Genomic DNA, 19,741 nt, shown 5'->3' with positions numbered 1-19,741 from the left:
AAAAGAAAAGAAAAATGTTCGGTACTATTAGAAAAAAAAAAAAAAAAAAAAATGTTTGGTACTATTAGAAGAAAAATGAAGATGACAAATTAAAAAACAAAAACATGTTTGTTACTATTAGAAGGAAAATGAAGCTGACAATGTTGACTGACAAACATGTTAAAAAAATAAAATAAAATGTTTGGTATTATTTAAAAGGAAAATGAAGGTGACAATTAAAGTTGACTGACAAACATGTTAGTTACATGTTTTCAAAGTGTTAAAGTCAATACTTAAATACTGCAAAATATTTCAAAACAATTTTTATTTTTATCAAACAATATTTAAGAGGGTGATTTCCATTCCAAATCCAAATTTATTTTTAGGGTTATATATAAGGAAAAAAATTGTGTGTTATTTGGTTGAGAAATATTTTTTAATCTATAATATAATAATTCTATATAGGTAAGAATGAAAAGATAGGCAGATGCTTCGATAGTCCAGTGGTTAGTGCTTCGGGTGAATTTTGGGAGTATTCGACTTTGACTCTTTGCGCCTACTAATATAACTTCTAACCTTCTTGCTTTGTGTGAAAAAAAAAAAAAAAAAAAAAAATTGAATGAAAAGACAGGGAAAAGATAGAAATGAAAACAAGCAAGGAACTAACTTAAATTAAAATTTTATTTTTTTTTGAAAAAACACAATAAATTATGAATTTATTTTTTTTCTCTTCCACTTAATGAATGAAAAGGTTTTAAAAAAATTTCTCCATTACTTATTTTATCCTTTTCATCTAAATTTTTTCTTCTTACGAAAAGGTTTAAAAATTCTTTTCTTCCCCGCCCGGCCCATACCCTGCATTTATATTTCTTCCTAGGTCTCACTGTCTCTCTACAAGGTAGTACCTATTAGAGTCTCACACATTACTCTCTCTCGAATTCGGAAAAGTTTCTCTCTCTACAAAGTTCCTGATACAGTCTTACTCAAACAACACCATAAACAAGGTCAGATGGGAGACAAGTGTAGAGGAGGTCGAAACCATAAAATACGAGTTGCTGAAACAACCAACACCACCACGGACGACGTCATCGACGCCCTGTCCTCCGACCACCCAGTCCGCCGCCGTGACTGTTGCAATCCCCGGAAAACCTCCAAACAACCTGAGGAAACTGTAGTGACTTCTCCGGCGAGACGAATGGAGAGCAAAGGCGGTGAGGTGGCGTTGGCAATGGACGCGGTGGTGAAGGTATTTTGCGTGCACAACGAGCCGAATTTCTCGCAGCCGTGGCAGAGGAAGAAGCAGAACAGTTCGACCAGTAGTGGGTTTGTCATTGATGGGAGGAGGGTGTTGACGAATGCCCATTCGGTGGAGCACTATACGCAGGTGAAGCTGAAAAAGCGTGGTTCTGATACCAAGTACTTAGCTAGAGTGCTTGCTTTTGGGACCGAATGCGATATTGGTGAGTATTTCGGTGCCTGCTTTTGTGTCAAAAGTACTAAGCCGAATTTCTCAAGGATTTGTGTTCTGCACTCTTAATATGCTTATAATTTATGTAATTTTTTAGAGTTGATTTTTAGTTAATATATATTTTGATATACGTGATGTTGCAGCTATGCTTACAGTAGACGATGATGAGTTTTGGGACGGTGTTTCGCCTGTGGAATTTGGGGATTTGCCTGCACTTCAAGATGCAGTGACTGTTGTGGGATACCCAATTGGGGGAGACACGATCTCTGTAACAAGTGGGGTTGTTTCACGTATAGAGATTCTATCATATGCTTATGGGTCTACTGAGCTTCTAGGGTTGCAGGTTTGCAGATACGTATTATACTATTCATTGCATCTATAGTTATTCTATAAACTATTTATCGTGATGTCTCTTGAAAATGGTTTGTTTTTCAGATAGATGCTGCTATAAATCCGGGAAATTCTGGAGGACCTGCCTATAGTGATAAGGGCAGTTGTGTTGGTATCGCATTTCAGTCCCTAAAAAATGAAGATGCGGAGAATATAGGTTATGTCATACCAACGCCAGTCATCACGCACTTCATTCGAGATTATGAAAAAAATGGCGCTTATACTGGTATGTTTTGGTTTTACATTCCTTGCAAGAAGAATATATTTGTTACTCTTAATCAGCAGAAATCATATACATTGGTTTGTGCCTTGTGGGGTTTAATTGGACAAAAAATTTAATCATATATAGTTGATGTATTCAAGTACATGAATGCTTGTTTCAAAATAACTAAAAATTGCCCAACTTTCGATTGCTCTATTTTACCATCTTTTAGCATGCTTTACTTGCATTTCTACGGTAGTAACGACGGCGTTGGTCATTCAAATATTGTTCTTAATGTAAAGCTTGAAATTGTCCTTGTTTTTTCTTTTTCCAGAAGGAAAAACTTGGGGGCTAAATTGTCATTATTGCATTTTCTGTTCTAGGATTCCCGATACTTGGTGTTGAGTGGCAGAAGATGGAAAATGCAGATTTGCGTTTGTCAATGGGGATGCAACCTGATCAGAAGGGTGTTTGTATAAAAAGAATTGATCCCACTTCTCCAGAATCTAAGTTTTTGATGCCATCAGATATTATCCTCAGCTTTGATGGGGTTGATATTGGTAATGATGGAACGGGTAAGTCTTTCTCTCTTTTCTCAAAATAGTTTTCTTAATTTTATATTTTCTTTCGGGTATTATGAATTATTGAATTGCCCTTCATTTTCTAAATCATTTTTTATTCGATCTCTATTATTTTCTTTAATTCCAGTGTTGTTTTCTTTTCGTTTTAATACAGAAAAAATTTTATGCGTATCATGTATGTATTTTCTGGCTTCTTTTCTCTTGATTTTTATTTTCTTCATATAGCTTTAGTAATGGTCCTCTAGTTGTCATATTTAAGGATGTAAAAAAGTCAAGTCAAGTAGTAGCTACTGCGTTGGCAGTAGTTTCAACCAACTATGAGTTTTTGTGTATAGAGAAGAAGATGGAATGGAGCAGCAAATATTATTCTTCTTGTATTGAATTGATTTCTACTATAAACTCATTCAACAATATATAGAGTCCTCTCGTAAACCATTGGACTTTCCATACATGCACACTCTTAATACATGTAAATATTAATTGATACATGAATAAACTTAATATATGTACACACTTGAGACATGTATAAACCATAAAACATAATGAACATGGTATTAATCTAATTTTAACGTCCGTCATACTAGAGCTTGGCTTCATAAATTAATTAACGAGCTCTAAAAAAAGTTGATTTTTTTTCTTTTCTCATGAAGGATCTTATATGTGAGCTTCTAGTTGAGATGATCTTGATTTCTTCTTAGAGTATTATCCGAGTTCAACTTGAGAACCATTTAGGCTCCAAACAAGTAATAGGCAACATGTAAAATGCACATATAGTAGGCATGAGTACCTAGACCTACCAAGGCATACTACAATCCGCTATAGCCAGATGACTTATAGGAATGACTTATAGTTTATTTAAGCTTCCTACATTATGTATCCCACACAAAATGAATCTTAAATATGCTGATATTTTATTTCACAGTCAAGTAAGCATTCTCCGAATACAATTCATGCTAAACATTTAATCTCAATTGCTAGAACAATTTAAAAAGATTAAATCCATTCATTCTTTAAAAATTCAAATAGCATACATCATTATGATAAAGTCTATTTAAAATTTATTTAAACTCATACCTAATCCCTATTTAATGTTCGGGACTCCTCAAAATCAATTAAGGTCAATTTAAACACTGTTTATGAAAATTCCCCAGGTAAAGCTCGAGCTTTTATCCTAATAGCTCAAGCTTTCTATCCATGTATGGCTCGAGCTTTGCATCAATAGCTCAAGCTTCGCATTCAAGGCTCGAGCTTTTCACCCATGGCTCCAACTTTGCTTCCAAGGCTCGAGCACTGTTACATGAATCAACCCAGAAATCCCACTGTAAGTTTGTTCTTCATTGTTAAGGGTTCTAAGGCATATTACTAAGTCCCATCCACACACAAGCATGAAATTTCATAATTATAACATCTAGAAATCCATAAAAAAAATCAGATTTAACCCATGAATTTATCAATTCATATAACAAGAACAAACATGAACATAATTCATAAAACCTATATTCTAGATCAATTAAATTATAGATTCTAGTTTTAATTGCTCTTTAATAATCCCTAAAGTTATACCAGAGATAAATAGATCACAAATCAAAGGGAGAAGTGTAAAACAAGAACTTGCCTTTAGGAATTTGATAAAAACCCTAGACTCATTCTTCCTCTTTCTCTTCCTTCTTCTTCATTCTTTCTTTCTCTAAACTCTTTGTCTTTTTCCTCCAAAATATATTACGTGATTTATTTTTCAGCCCTTTTACAACCCTATAGTTATATATTTATAGACAACTAAAATAACCCTAATCCTTTTCCCAATCCAAGTCAACTTAATAAAGAAAATAATAAAATTAAAATATTAAAAAGGTAACTAAAAATATGTTACGTATATAATCTATGTATATCCTTATTATATAAATAAATAAAATACATACATCAGATTATTTATTAATATTACTGTTACCATAATATTAATTAATAAATTACTTTCCTATTATATATATATATATACATACATATACATATCTATCTATATATATACATATACAACTATCAATGGGTAATTATCCATACCCGTTAAAGCTCCTATCCAAGTAGTCCATGGAACTTAATTGGCCCATTACTACTAACCATAACCATAAAATAAAATAAAATAACAAAATAAACACTCAATCATTTAATCTATAATTAATTAAAAATAAAAAAGAAACAACTACATCAATTAAATCAATCAATTCAAATAAAACATCTAAGTATATACTTTCAACTAATCATTTAATTCAATTAATCATTTAATTACAAATTCAATTAAACACGTGATCAAATAGCCAAATAATCAAGTAAACAAATAAAATTGCAATTAAAACAATTAAATAAATTAATACCGAGACTATCCTTTTAAAATTAGGGGTATCACACATCTTCTCCATCACAATTCTATAAAGAATTGGGAAGTCACCTGTGACAACCCTAAAAATCATAAATCGGTGCGTCAACTGAGAAAACCAAACATGGCTCGATAATGAGTACGAAATACGGAAGCGAATGACCCACATTAGCCTACATGGGTAATGTGAACCCAAAGATGAACTCAATAAAGTAAAATGAGATCCAATCAATTATAAAATAACACTACATGAGGTCCCTAAACAAAAAGGAGATGAATTCCCACAAATAGGCATCTCCGGAATAAAAGATTTCATGAGCATGTCTCACTAAAATGGAAATACCTCTCACTACAGTTGGAAAATTAAAATTAGATTGACACCATTGGAAAGATGACTCAAAATCCTTCATTTTAGGCTCACCTAATTTCAATTTAAAATGAGTAAGTTATGGTCACTTGAAATCAGAAGCTTGAAACTACCAAACACTAGAAAATGAGCATGCTCTCTTTGAAAGGAGTCGGCTCCCTAGGCTGATGGAGTCTGCTCCCATTGAAAGAAGTCGGCTCCTTTCTAGAAAAATGGATTTTTGTTACTATGTTACAGTAAAATGCAAGGAAAGACACCGAGAGTCGGCTCCCTTAAGAAAGGAGGCGGCTCCCAACTTGGGAACCCAAAAAATGGCCATTATAAATGAACTCAACTGCAACAAACCTCATCCAAACTACTCCCAAGCATTTCTAATGCTCAAACATGAATAAATAAATTTCCCACTAAGATGCCTACACAAGGCAAGGAACTTTGTGAACCAAATAGTGTGTGAAACATACATTAGGTGTGTATTTAAAATATACACCATACATTGAATATAAAATGGCTTTAAAGCCTTAATAAATTTCTTCAAGTCACAAATACATTCACACATCTTAAATGAAATTACAACATCTCAAATATGCTCCTCAATTCAAATACAATATTCAGAAAAGCTATCCTATGAAATAGAGACAATTAAACATATGAATCTAATTACAAAACCAAGGTTACCACAATATGAAATGAAGACAAATATACATATACATCGATATAATATCCGAAAACAAGTGAAGAGGAAGCATCGTCCTTTAAAACTAAGCCTCAACCTGAAAGGGGAATCAATGAAGGGGTGAGCTAGAAGGCTCAGTAGGTCAATTCTAGGAACATACATGTGCTACATTTGCTTGGCTTCATAAGTGAAGTCCATGTCAACAATGCAAGGAACATGCTCCTAAGCGTCTAATTTTTAGGAAAATCCTAAAAACATCATCCTAAGCTATCATTACTGAATAGACATGAAATATACATAGTAAAACCCTCAATAAAAGTATGTAAGATCCATTCCATTCCTAGTAATCAAAACCTAGCAAATGAAATATAAAAAGTAAACAAGTTGCAACTACACATGGATGCCAATTTATAACCAAAACCGAAAATGGAAACGAATGTTATAAACCAAGTTGCAACTACACATAGACACCAAGTCAAAATAAGATCGATCTAAAATCATATATTAGGGATAACTTAGACTCACACACACATGAACACACGTTATACGCGCACCGTAAAATTTTGGTTATTAATGGACCCAAACCGTGGAAACCACCCAATAAAATAGCTGTTGTCAGTTACTAACCCGCTAGGAACTATCCTAATAGCCATTATACCAATAGGGAGCCTGAGCTCACCCGTGAGAGCCAAACCCTCACATTCTCAAAGTTAACAAAAACAGGTTATAAGAATATCCCAAAAATAGTCCATAAGGTATCATATACTATATATAGCCAAATTGCACTTCACAAGCACATATAAACGCATGCTTTCCACACGGAACATGTCCTAAAGTCCAATGCTACCATGACACCCTCAATAATGCAATGATAATAATTATGGTACGATATGACCATAACGAGCGCCAAAGTATCAAAATACAACATGCTATCCACAAAGTCTCACAAATCCACTATCACAAGTATACCGACCATGGTAGTTCACAGAATCAACAAAGTATCTTAGTCATCATTTATAATCAAAACAAATCCTGTAAATCTCATATTAGCTTTTTATCCACAACAAATATATTAGGTAACCAAATCATAAATTCAAAATGTGATTGACATTTCAAACCTTATTTTCATGAGGTTTTCAAATTCAGAGGTCAAAGATAAATTAGAACCACAAAACATGATATTATCAACATCGATTTGAAGTATAAGGAAGTGGTGTTCATATGACCTTACATAAAGAGTGTTGTCCACCTTACCTCTACGAAAATCCCTAGCTAATAAGAAGATTGTGAAGCTTCTCATACCATGCTCTAGGAGCTTATTTGAGACCAAACAAAGCCTTACTCAGTTTGTAAACATGAAAAGGTGACTATGAATCTTTAAAACCCTCAGGTTGTTCTATGTAAAATTCTTCAGAGAGATAACCATTGAGAAAATCTGATTTGAAATCCATTTGGTAAACCTTAACATGTTTATGACAAGAAAAAGATAATAGCATTCTAATGGATTCCATCATTTCAGTTGGAATAAAGGTTTCATTCTAGTCAATTCCAACATGTTGTGTATAGCCTTTGTATACAAGTCTTACCTTGTTTATGATGAAAGTGTCCTTTTCATTCAACTTAATCATTCCTGTAATCCACTTGGCACTAATAACATTCTTGTTTTCTGGTCTGGGAACAAGAGTTTAAGTATTATTCTTGTGAATTTGATTAAGTTCTTCCTTCATAGCTAGAATCCAATCTATGTCTTGCTTTGCTCCTGAGAAACTCTTTGGCTCAATGGAAGACAACATTGCAAAATGATTGTATTCTTCATCTTCTTCTTGTTTAAACTTACTTAACTTCTTTTTAGCTCTAGTCTAAACACTTGATTTAGGATAGCCAATGATGTTTTCAAAATGGACATCCTTCTGAAGTGTGGGATGACTGATTTATTTGTGAGATATAGACTCTGAGTGTGATCTACTTGCTTCACTTGATCCTAGTTGTGAATAAACATCTTTTGAAATAATGGATTAAGGACTTTCATCGAACTTTACATGAATGGACTCAACCATTTTGGAGGTTCTGAGATTATAACACCTCTAAGCCTATTTAGTACCCCAGAAAAATTGTTTCATCAGACTTTGAATCAAACTTTCCCAAGTTGTCAATATGATTGAGAATGAAACATCTACTTCCAAACACCTTGAAGTAATGGACATTTGCAGGCCTTCCAAACCACAACTCAAGTGGAGTTTTGGTTGAATTAGGTATGAGGAATACCTTATTACTGATTTATATAGATGTATTCATAGCTTCAGCCCAAAAACCCTTCGCTAAGCCCTTTTCTAGAAGTATTGTCCTCCTCAGTTCTTGAACAACTCTATTCTTTCTCTCTACAACACCTTATTGAGGTGTAGTCACAGTTCAGAACTCTTTCTTGATTCCTCTAACATTATAAAAACTCTTTAAACTCATTATAAATTAAGTACAAAAATCTAATATAAGCTTCTTGACAGTACAACCTTCTCATTTTCAACAAGATTAATAAACTTGATGAAATTTATGATAGCCTCTGACTTCTATTTCAAAAAATAAACCCAAGTCATTCTATTGAAATCATCAATTAAGAGCATGAAATACTTACTTCCACCAATGTTTGTGGTTCTGGTAGGGCCATAGAGATCCATTTGAATCAAATTAAGTACATTTGAGGGGTTCACTTTCTTAGAAGGAAAAAAACCCTAGTTTTCTTCCCTTGTTGACAGGCTTTGTAGATACGATCCTCTTTGAACTTTAAATCAGGTAGGCTCTTGACAACTTTGAACTTCATTATCTTAGAAATGTTCCTGGAATGAATATGTCCAAGTCTTTTGTGCCATATAATACCTTCATCAATAGCTGAGAAATTACATGAAACATCTTTAGTAATTATATACACATTTCTTGAAGACCTAGTGGCTGAGAAGAGTAGTTTATCAGAGCTTTGGTTAATGGCTTTGCACTTATCCTTGTCAAAACACACTCTGCTACTCGAATCACACAATTGGCTTACACTAAGAAGGTTGTGTTTAAGCCTTTCAACATACAAAACTTCTGTAATCTCAAGAAGTTCTTTAGATTCTGAGATAGTTAAGAGATCCTTTATCTTTGAACCTTAGTGAGTGATGCAAATCAAATTTCTTCACATACGTAGGTGTATACCTAGCATTCTTCAAAGTTGTAGTAATGAAATCATCTCTATCAATCTTCAGAGTTGAGTAAGTCTTGTCAAGAATCTCATACTTTGACCTACTTTGCTTCACAATGGGAAAAGAAGCATACACTTTACCAGTTACAGACTTTATAAATATTGAGTGAGTTTGATTCACCTTCCCTGCAATATTGCACTTGTAACTAATGCATGTCCTTCTAACTTATTTGGTAGAATTCTTTCAACTTTCAGACATTTTTTGTGACCTTTCTTCAAGGGCAAGGGTTAGTTCTTCTTTACATTTTCTAGTACTCCATAATTTATCCTTGTTTTTAAGTTTTGAAACACAATAATACATTGTCATGGATATATAACATAGAGTTGAGAGCTTGACCTTCACATGCTTGATAAGTAAATCTCTAGATATATGTAGTTCAGTGTTGAGTTTTTTTATTTGAATTTCTGATAATCACATTTGATTACAAGTATTTCACATTCAGCAAGCATCTCTTCAATATTATCATCCTCACCATGTTCTTCTTCATTTTGAACTTTTGAAACTTCTTGTAAGGCCATGAACAAACATTCATATTTAGGTACCTCTTTTTTGTCTTCTTCAGGTGTTGAATCCAAATTAGTGATCAAAACCTTCTTCTCAAATCTGTTTTTATTGTTAAAGGCTTCTGATTTTCTTTGGTTTTGGCTTTTGTTAGAAAAACAGTTAGCAATGAAATGTCCAGGCTTCCCATAACCATAACAAGTTTGGTTTTGAGCTTGACCTTTTCTTCTTAAACCTGAATTTTCTGAACTTCTTGGCAAGATAGGCTACTTCATCATCTTCTAGGTCATCATTATTAGATTTTTGTTCACTTTCTTCAACAACTTCTTTAGCCTTGAGAGTTACTTCTCTTCTATGTTAAGTAAGAACTCCAATTCTCATTTCTTAGGGAATGAGTGAAGCTTGTAGATCGTCAATCTTCATCTATGACTTGTCCTTGTCTTCAAGAATGGTGACTTTTGCATTGAATCTAGGAGTTAAGGACATGAGAATCTTCTTAAACACATATGAGTCCTTCATATATTCACCAAACACTTTTATATTGTTGACAATTTCATTAATCCTTAACAAATACTCTAAGACAGCTTCCTTTTCTTCCATCTTACAACTTTCATATTGAACTTTCAGATGTTGAATCTTGTTTTCCTTGATCGCATTGTTACCTTCATGACCAGCCTTTAGAGAGTTCCACATTTCATTTTCTGTTTTGCAATTTTTGATCATTGTGAACTCTTATTACTTGAGTACACAGAATAAATCATGCTTAGCCCTTCTATCATTTGACAAAGCCACTTTATTAACTGTTATAAGTTCTGCAGCATTTATGATAGTAACACCAACTGTAGTAGCTTACCAAACTTCATAAGATTGTGACATCAATAATGCCTCCATCCTTATTTTCCATGAATTATAGTTTGAACCATAAAACCCTGGAGCCTTTTTGCAGCTTGACCTTTTTCCATATCCCAAGATCTTTTTTGCAGGATATTAAGCCTCTATAATAGACCTTGACTCTAATTGATGAACTAATAAGGGGAGGGGTGAATTGGTTCTTACACTTTTTCCAACCTTTTTCATAACAACAAAACACACTTAGGATATGAAACCCTAATCTATCACAGTTTGTTTGAAAAAAATTCACAACCACAAGGACACCAAGTGTTTACAAGGAAAACCCCTCTCAATAAGGATTAAAAACCTTGGTTCTTTGGTACAAAACAAATACAACATCCACTAGTTGTAATGCAAGTAGGTACACATTCAGCTGCCTCTCACTATGTATACACCTAGCTCACAACATGTGCTCACAGCACTCCCCCTGTCCTAAGCACCCCTGCTATAACGACCCTGGATTTTTCAACCCAGTGTGTCACCTATGATGACCCAAAACAGGTCTAAGATGTGGAAGCAGAAGAAGAAAAATGGCCTCAAGGGACGTACGTTATCCTTAAGACATCAAGATCACTCTCCGTTGACCCATGAAACTCAAATGAGCCAAGCAAATGAAGCAAGAATGCCTAACCCGAAAGGAAATGAACCAAGGGTAAAGTGGTCATTTCACACTAAAATGGGTGTTGCCGTGCACACCATTAGAAAGACAACAAAATATGAACAAAGTTAGACTCAAGAATCGCCTGATTCTGAGTCCGAACGGAAAAGATATGAATGAAAACAAAATGACTTTCTCCGTTCAAGGATTACCACGACCCTATCTCATTAGAACTGGAATAACTCCCTCTATAGGTGGAGTTTTGATGAATGGTTGGCACCATTGGAATGCTGACTTCGAGCTCTTGAACTTAGAATCAAGAATGACCAAATTTGGATCTGAAATGAAAGAGTTATGACTTTTTGAAGTCAATGCAACAAAGCTGATCAAGGAAAAACTGAAATGGGAAGTTCCAGGGAGGATCGGTCGACCGAAATATAACCATCAGCCAGCCAAAACTCAACTGTCGGTCGGCCAAACCCCAATCATCAGCCGGCCAAAACAAGGTTTTTCAATAAAGGCCTACTGGAATGGACCCTCGAGCATATGTCAGCTGACCGATGGAGCTCCATCAGCCGACCCACACCTCTGCTGCTGCTATGGGAAGCTATTGCAATGGTGAAAATGGTGCTAGGTTCATCTCTATGGTTCTACATGCATCCTACATGATCTGAACAAGTTTTAAAACACTTTCTAGGCCCGTTCAAACATCTAAAACAAGCCAAAACAAGGAAAAGTTCAAATAACACTCTCATGCATGAATTTTCATGAAGATTTATGAAAATTGCCTAAAAATAGGTCAAAAGTTGAAACTCAAGGGCTTTGTGAAATATGCACATGCACGCAAACGCAAAAAGATATTTGAGATGCGTCCCAATGGTCCGTGGCTTCAAAATGTCAGGAAAGCAAAATATGACCTCTCAACGGCCAAAAATGCCTAAAAACACTTTAAATGGAACTACAATGTAAAACATAGAATGAAATGGTGTTTGGCCCTTGGCCATACCTCATACATGATCATAGAAACCCTATGAAAGAAAAATAATGGAATTCCCACACCCGATACAAAAGTTATGAAGAAATGACAGCATTTTTCAATATTTTCATAATATTCCTTGAAAACGAAAGTGTATAGAATACCAGATACATGTGATTGGCCTCCGGCCTCATTTGATACATGTTGAATACAATGACAAGAGTGTACTTATGCACACTTTACATAGATGGAATCGGAAAAATCAAATCTCATACTAGAAAATAAATAATCGAAAGTTCTAGATTTAATATCGTAGCATGTAAACAAGTTGTATATGCATCACAAGCATGCAATATAACAAGAAAATAAATTATAACACCCCCTACCTCGATTTGAGATGAAAATCTCAAAAGCCCACCGAAAGAAAAATGCTCCAAATCCGACGATACCGAAGGGTTTTGTCGGGGACAACATGATGAACAAGAATCCAAGGAAGCCCCATGAAAATCACAACTTGACTTCAAACCCAAACTCAAGAAATGGTCAGAAATGGATTCTAATAAGAAGGAAATGTGCGTGACATCAAGACAAGCACAAAACGCGAAGACACTATAACTTTTTAACAAAGGGAAGGAGGTTTACTTGAGAGAAGAAGGGTGGCAGCCCCCTTGGGTAGGCATGGATGCTCCTGGTCGTGCTTGAAGAGTGGAGGAGATAGCTTTTTAATTTTATAACCTCCTATTTATAGAAAATCTCAAAAAGTGCCCCGAAAGAGCCCTGCCGGGTCTGGAAAAGTGAAATTTGAGCAAACGCGCTCAAACGGCAAAACTATGTGAACAAAAAAGATTCAAAATGATAAAATATGAACAACGGAAGAAACGACGTCGAAAACTGAGTCCCGAGCAGAGAGATATACCCCGAACAAGTTCGGTGGCAACCGGGGTTCAGAAACTCTGAAACTGGAGAAAAATGATCAGAACGGAATTCTAAGAGTACACGACTTGACAAAATGTGAAAATGAATCCCGTACGAGGATCCAGGCTCCAGACGAGGTATTTTTGTAATAACTTTCGTTAATTGCACAATGGCCCCTACAAAAAGGGTTAACTGCGAAACTGCCCCAGAATAAAAATATCTTCCAAAAGATATTTTCTTAGATGCCCCTGAAATAAAATATCTTCAAAATATATTTAGGAAAAACACCCCAAGAAAAGAAAAAGATTCTGAAGAATTGTGCATTGATACCCCTATAGACACTTGGAGCAACTAGAGTACTTTCTTGCAAAAGTAAAGATACGTATTTCGAGGAAACCACTAAAGATGAAGACACATAAAGTCAAAAACCAACTCCGAGCACAAAAAGTGAAGTTGTGCCAAAAACTAACAAACAGAGAAAAGACAGAATAGGGAAAAAGACGAAACAGGGAAAATGATGAAAAGTGAATACTGTCCGAAAAGTGAAAATGTGGAAATGACTCGATCCTCAAAGGAAGTTGTCAATCTAAACGAAAGAGTTTCAGAAACCATTTATGACCACTCGAGATAACACTAAACGGCGAGAAATAGGACTGAGAAAGGAAAATTAAACGGAAAAAAATTTATCTGTAAAATTTTAGAAAAAAGGAAAAGAAGAAAAATGACCTGGTCATTACACCTGCTTAGACCAAATAAGTTCTCATAGCTCATCAAATGCACAATGAAAGATGTATAACAAATATACTAAACCTATTACACAAGATAAGAGTGACACTATAGCTCAAAGTATCCACAGCGCGAAATACTCAACTATCTTCTGCATAATTAATGGTCTAAAGGGTAAAAATGGAATTTTGCTTTACTATAGACTTAAACATAGTTCCCACAACCTTATATCAACAATATACATTTGCCAAATGATGGACTTAAGTAGAATATCAAGATATAACTAAAATAGTACACAAACAGGTTTGGTTTCAGCATAAAACCCTAACTATCAAGGTTTGGTACACCAGTTTTTGAAATGGTCATTTCTATGTTCAAAACTCACGTTGTATAGCCTCAAATCAACAATATAATCATGTTCAGATGGTAAACTATAAGCTCAGAGCAAGATATCAACTTTAAGTACTCAGATCAAAAGCTTAAAATATAGTTTCTACAGATGTCAAACAGTAAAATAATCTTGTCTTAACCTTCACAGTGAACCAGAAATACCTCCAATGAATTTAGACCTCTCAAACCTTGAATTAGCATCAGCAAATAGCTACACAAAACTTCCTCCAAGCATCAGTGACGTAATCTCTCACACAACAGGAGTCTAAGATGAATTGAAGCTCAAATATTAAATAAAAAACTCAGAAAACTTGGTCCATTTGGTCAGTCTCGAGATATGACTCAATGTAACTCACAAAGGTTTCAAAATACACTCTCAAGAGTCTTAAGGTTTGCTGCTGCTATAACAGTGTATATATATTAGTACACTGAGCTATAGTCTTGCCCTAATGAGGAAAGAAACATGGCACATTCCACCAATCATTAGTGAGGGAATATTCTAACATTCCTTGATTGAAAAGACCACAATGCCCCTGCCAACTTTGTAGTTTTTGTCTTTTAGTGCACCACCAATGTGACAGCTCACATGTATACATATATCTGATATATAAAACAAACTTGGTGCCAAAGAAATGAAGAACATTCCTCACTCTCTCATTTTAGGACCACTGAACACGTGTCAAGAAAAAGCTCTTCATACACAATGACCAAAATACCCTTCCAGAGTACAATTGTCAATATAAACAGAACTCTATGTTGCAACCTGTGTATACACAATCAAATTATATTTATGTGCTTTGAAAAACAATATAGCACCCAAGGTAAATATATAATGGTCCACAGGTGTGAAAAGACTATAATACCCCTGGCATTGACAGAAACCCTAAATACATAGTGTACTAGTAAGAAGACTATGTTTGGTTTGTAACCATGGTCCATGACAAAATATACCTTGCTTAACCAAATTAAATTGAGCTCTCATGAAATAGAAATGACCATACTGCCCTTGTATATCCCTAAATTATCCTAAGCATACACAATTCATAGCATATCACAGTAATGGAACTGTTATCAATACTTTTGACATTTAAAGGGCAAATCCTAAACGATAGCTGGACCAGCATATATTTATACACTAGAATTTTGGATCGAGTTATATTTAGTTACTTAATTATTTTCTTCTAACATCTTTTTTTTTATTAATTTTTTTTTTTTTGGTTGTATAAATCCCCTGAGGCCCGCTTTTTTATTTTCAAGGAATTTTTCGTTACTTGCTTGGTATATATGTTTAATCGTACGCTGCAGCTTGACTAAATCTTTACGTGTTGGATCTGAAAACTTATTAATGGAGACTGTTATGTTCAAGTTTTATCTCTGTTCCATTATTTTTTCCTTTGCTTCTGATGTGCTTCTTGTGGATATGATTAACTCTCGTAGTGATTTTTCAGTTCCGTTTAGGCATGGAGAGCGCATTGGTTTTAGTTACCTTGTAACCAAAAAATATTCTGGAGATAGTGCAGCGATTACAGTTCTTCGTGATTCTAAACCTTTGAAACTTGATATTAAACTTGCAACTCAAAGAAGGCTCATTCCGGTACACAACAAAGGCAGACCTCCCTCATATTATATTATTGCAGGATTTGTTTTTACAACTGTATCTGTTCCATATCTCCGTTCTGAGGTGTGCATTTCTCTTTAAAAATTTTGAACATGCGTTTGTGTGTATGAATGCATTGTGCATGAAAGATGAAAACTCAAACCTGTATTAGTGTTCTTACCAAAAAAAAAAAAAAAAAAAAGAAATGGATCACACATTATGTGAAATGCATCATAATATCTATATGCTTGGAATAAAAGGATGAAAATTCAAACCTATATTAGTGTTCTTATTGATAATGTTCTTAAAATGATGTAGCAAAAATTGAGGCCAGGCTTAAAATTACAAATCAGTTAGATTTCATGCTAGAAAATATGGCATTTTCTTCTAGCTAAAGAATATAATGGACAAACTTGGGATGTAATAATTGATCTTATTTAGGACATGTTTAGTGGCGTAGCATGATAAAATTTTAGTGATGAAACTCAAAAACCATGTGATCTAAGTTAATTAGTTAATCAAAGTAAAATTGTTGGAAGGTCAAAACATTTCAAAATCATGAATGTTGGTCATCAGGACTGTAAAAGAGCTAAACTGGTCACAAATAAGCCCAAACTTTGTGCATTTGATCATTCAAACTTGTGAGTTAAAAAAGCAAAGTTAAAGTTTAAGTTCAAAGCTCAATTATTACTTGAACCATGCTTTGAGCAAATTCTGGCTTGGTCTGTCTGAGGTTCTACACAACGAAGAATCTTACTCCTAGTAGTTATTAACTTTCTGAAACTAATTAAAATGCTGTACTAGAATGTCAACTGATTTCCAGTTCAAAATATTCAAAGACCATAGATTCATTAGATTTACCTTTATGTTTGCAACTTGAGTTATATTTGATCTCTCATGGGAGGTCAGGATGTTGGCCGCACATTTAGAGTTGGTTGTTGTAAGTGGAGATATTCTTTTGTTGTGAATCTTGTGTAGCTCTCATGCAATAAAATTTAGGAAAAAATATTTTTGATAAAAAATTTAAAACTAAGTCCGTAGACTTTATACCACGCATACAATTTAGCGATCTAGAAATTTTGTTTTGATAGAAAGTTCATCAGGAATTCATTATATCTCAAACCAATGGTCACAGTTGATAAATACCTTCTAGGTGGCAATATCCATTTGTAATTGGCTTGTGTGCACTCAGGTTGTCCCCTACCCTTTCATCTCTCTCTCTTCGTAATATTTCACAGAGATTGCATGAGAATTATGCTATATTTTATGATAAAATACAATTTTTTTTTTTTTTTTTTTTAATGATTCTTCTCACAGGTTTATCATTACAATACGTTGTCTCAACTATTTTATGCATTATTTATCCCCAGTTTGGTAATGAATATGGATATGAAGCTCCAGTAGAGCTATTGGACAAGCTTTTGCATGAATTGCCACAGTCAGAGGATGAGCAGCTAGTTGTGGTTTCTCAGGTTTTTCATGTTTACCTCTTTCATGCTTAATGATAGAAGTATGCTGATTCTGTTAATCATATTTTTTCTTTCAAATTTGTAAAAGGTGCTTGCAGCTGACATCAATATTGGATATGAGGACATTGTTAACACTCAGGTTTTGAACTGCTAATGGATGCAATTGCTTTTAATGTTGTCGCTAATTTCTTGAGCCAGTCATTTGCTGATTTTTTTTTTTCTCTTCATATTTGTGCAGGTTCATGCTTTTAATGGAAAGCCTGTGAAAAATCTTAAAAGTTTGGCCACTATGGTAGAGAGCTGTGATGAGAAGTTTTTGAAATTTGATTTAGCGTACAAGCAGGTTCTCTCTTTCTTTCTCTGTCCATCTCTCTTTGTGTGTGTGTGTGTTTATTCGCGCATGCACACACGAGTGTGTGAAGGATATGCATATTGCATTTCAACTATCCTTTGCTTATTGTTCTATTGTTCTATATGTAGATAGTAGTCCTTCAGACAAAGAATGCCAAATCAGCTACACTAGACATCCTCACAACATATTGCATACCTTCTTCCATTTCTGATGATCTCAAGACGTGAGATCAAGTTCTTCACGGGTATGCTAAATCTTGAATCAACAAGCATTGAACAAATAGATATCGAAATAACAAGGAACAACACTTAAAGGTTTCTGCAAAACAGACTTTATTATTACTAATATACATCTGTGTTACAGAATCCGATTCTCCACGGCGTTACTGTCCATCCTATTATCCAGCATTCCCTGACAACCGATCATGTGACCAAAGTTATCCAGGAACTGCCGCCTCAGGTCCTCCATTCTCTGAGCGAGTTTCATCCTGGCAGTTTCCTTGATTTTGATTTATTTTTAAAAAAATATATTTCCCCATTCCCTTGGAGCTCAAGTTGGGTATGCTAGCCTTTTTTTTCATTACGAATAAGGTTGACAACCACCTTATTGGTAATTTATGCTTTGATATGGATTCATTGTGTGAGTGTAATGTAACGGACGCGACTACTATAGTTATCTTTATTACTACTATTATTATTTTTCTTCTCATAAAAGTGTACTATTAGGGTTGTCGTGATCTCCCTGACTCATTAGTTTCTTTTTTATTTTTTTATGGGGATAATTGCTATTACACTCATTGTACTTTTATTTATTTATTAATATAAAATATATGTTTTTTTATGGACAAAATAGCCTTTTCAAAGTTTTTAAGGGCATTATTGGGTTTTAAATAAATATTGATCATGACATCAATAAAAGAAGTGAGGTGAAGTTTTACTTAGGTTTAAAATTAGAGGGTGAGGTTTGTGTTATATTTGAAATTAGAGGGGAGATTCATATTATTTAGGCAATCTATAGAGGAGATAAGTGCAATCATTTCTTTTATTTTTTTAAACGATTTTCAATTTTTCATTCAAAAAAATAAAAATGAAGCATCTTTCTCACCTGCTTGCAAAAAATTCGCTCTAAGATGGTATGTCTTGCTTTTGTCATTTATTTTGTTATTAAATTTATTTTTGGTTGGAAAATTTTGCACAATCAAACTATTTCTTTTAGTGGAGAATCCTATACTTAACTTGTAACGCCCCAAATTCCATGATCTGGTAAATTAACCAAGAATATCCAAACCTAACCCGATATCGAGTACGAAATGCAGAAACAAAAACCCACATTAGCCTACATGGCTAATGTGACCAAGAATGATGTGCCAAGTGAAGTCCAAATACGTCATAAGGTTCTAAGCCATATGGAAAAGGTTTCGATGCAAATCGTCACTATTAACATACGAAAAAAATGAATAGTCCTCAATAAAATGATCATAACTCACTCCGTGATTGGAAGTTTAGAATGGGAATAGTACCATTAGAAATTTGGATTCAAGACGGTCAATTTGAGTATAAGAATGACCTAATTCGAGTTTTAAATGAGCAAGATATGACCGTTTGTAATTAGAAGGTCAAAGTTGAGTGAAGTTGGGATGGAAGTTCGAACGTCCGGGGTGTAAGTTTGAACGTCCTAAATGGAAGTTCAAATGTCCGAGAGTCAAAAAAACTTTGATTCTGCCGTACAAATGCAATCGAATGTCCGAGCCCCAAAAAAAGTGCAAAAACACCCCTAAAGGTATCTAATGCCTTTGGCACCTCCTTGGTACCAAGTATGGTCAAAAACTAAGTTCACAATCCACCCCAAACATCATATAAGCACCCCAAAGTGGTCTAAAGTCATCCTTAAACCTATAAATCAAAGCATGAACATCATGAATCAAAATGTGATATCCCCTAATTTCAGAGACATGGGTTGATCAAGTCCACTTCCAAAATCATGGGATATTAAACAATTAATAATAAACAAACATAGAATATAAGAGGAAATAAAAATAAATAATTTAATCTCTCAAAAGGAT

At 34.3% G+C, this 19,741-nt stretch overlaps 1 protein-coding gene across 1 annotated transcript; it reads left to right on the top strand.

Annotated features, from left to right (window-relative positions):
• The first annotated feature begins 1,207 nt into the window (after positions 1-1,207).
• Positions 1,208-17,958, top strand: LOC132285167 (protease Do-like 9). The gene is given in 9 exon segments (XM_059787332.1): positions 1,208-1,439; positions 1,474-1,790; positions 1,883-2,063; positions 2,423-2,614; positions 15,710-15,942; positions 17,229-17,330; positions 17,416-17,466; positions 17,566-17,670; positions 17,808-17,958. Coding segments are annotated over 9 exon segments (1,512 nt in total). The 3' UTR covers positions 17,907-17,958.
• The last annotated feature ends 1,783 nt before the right edge of the window (positions 17,959-19,741 follow it).

Source organism: Cornus florida, unplaced genomic scaffold (genome assembly GCF_030987335.1).
Source record: "Cornus florida cultivar Cherokee Brave unplaced genomic scaffold, ASM3098733v1 CherokeeBrave_3.0.0_Hap2_Chr11, whole genome shotgun sequence".
Lineage (NCBI taxonomy): Eukaryota > Viridiplantae > Streptophyta > Magnoliopsida > Cornales > Cornaceae > Cornus > Cornus florida.
This window is presented reverse-complemented; position numbering and strand designations above follow the sequence as displayed.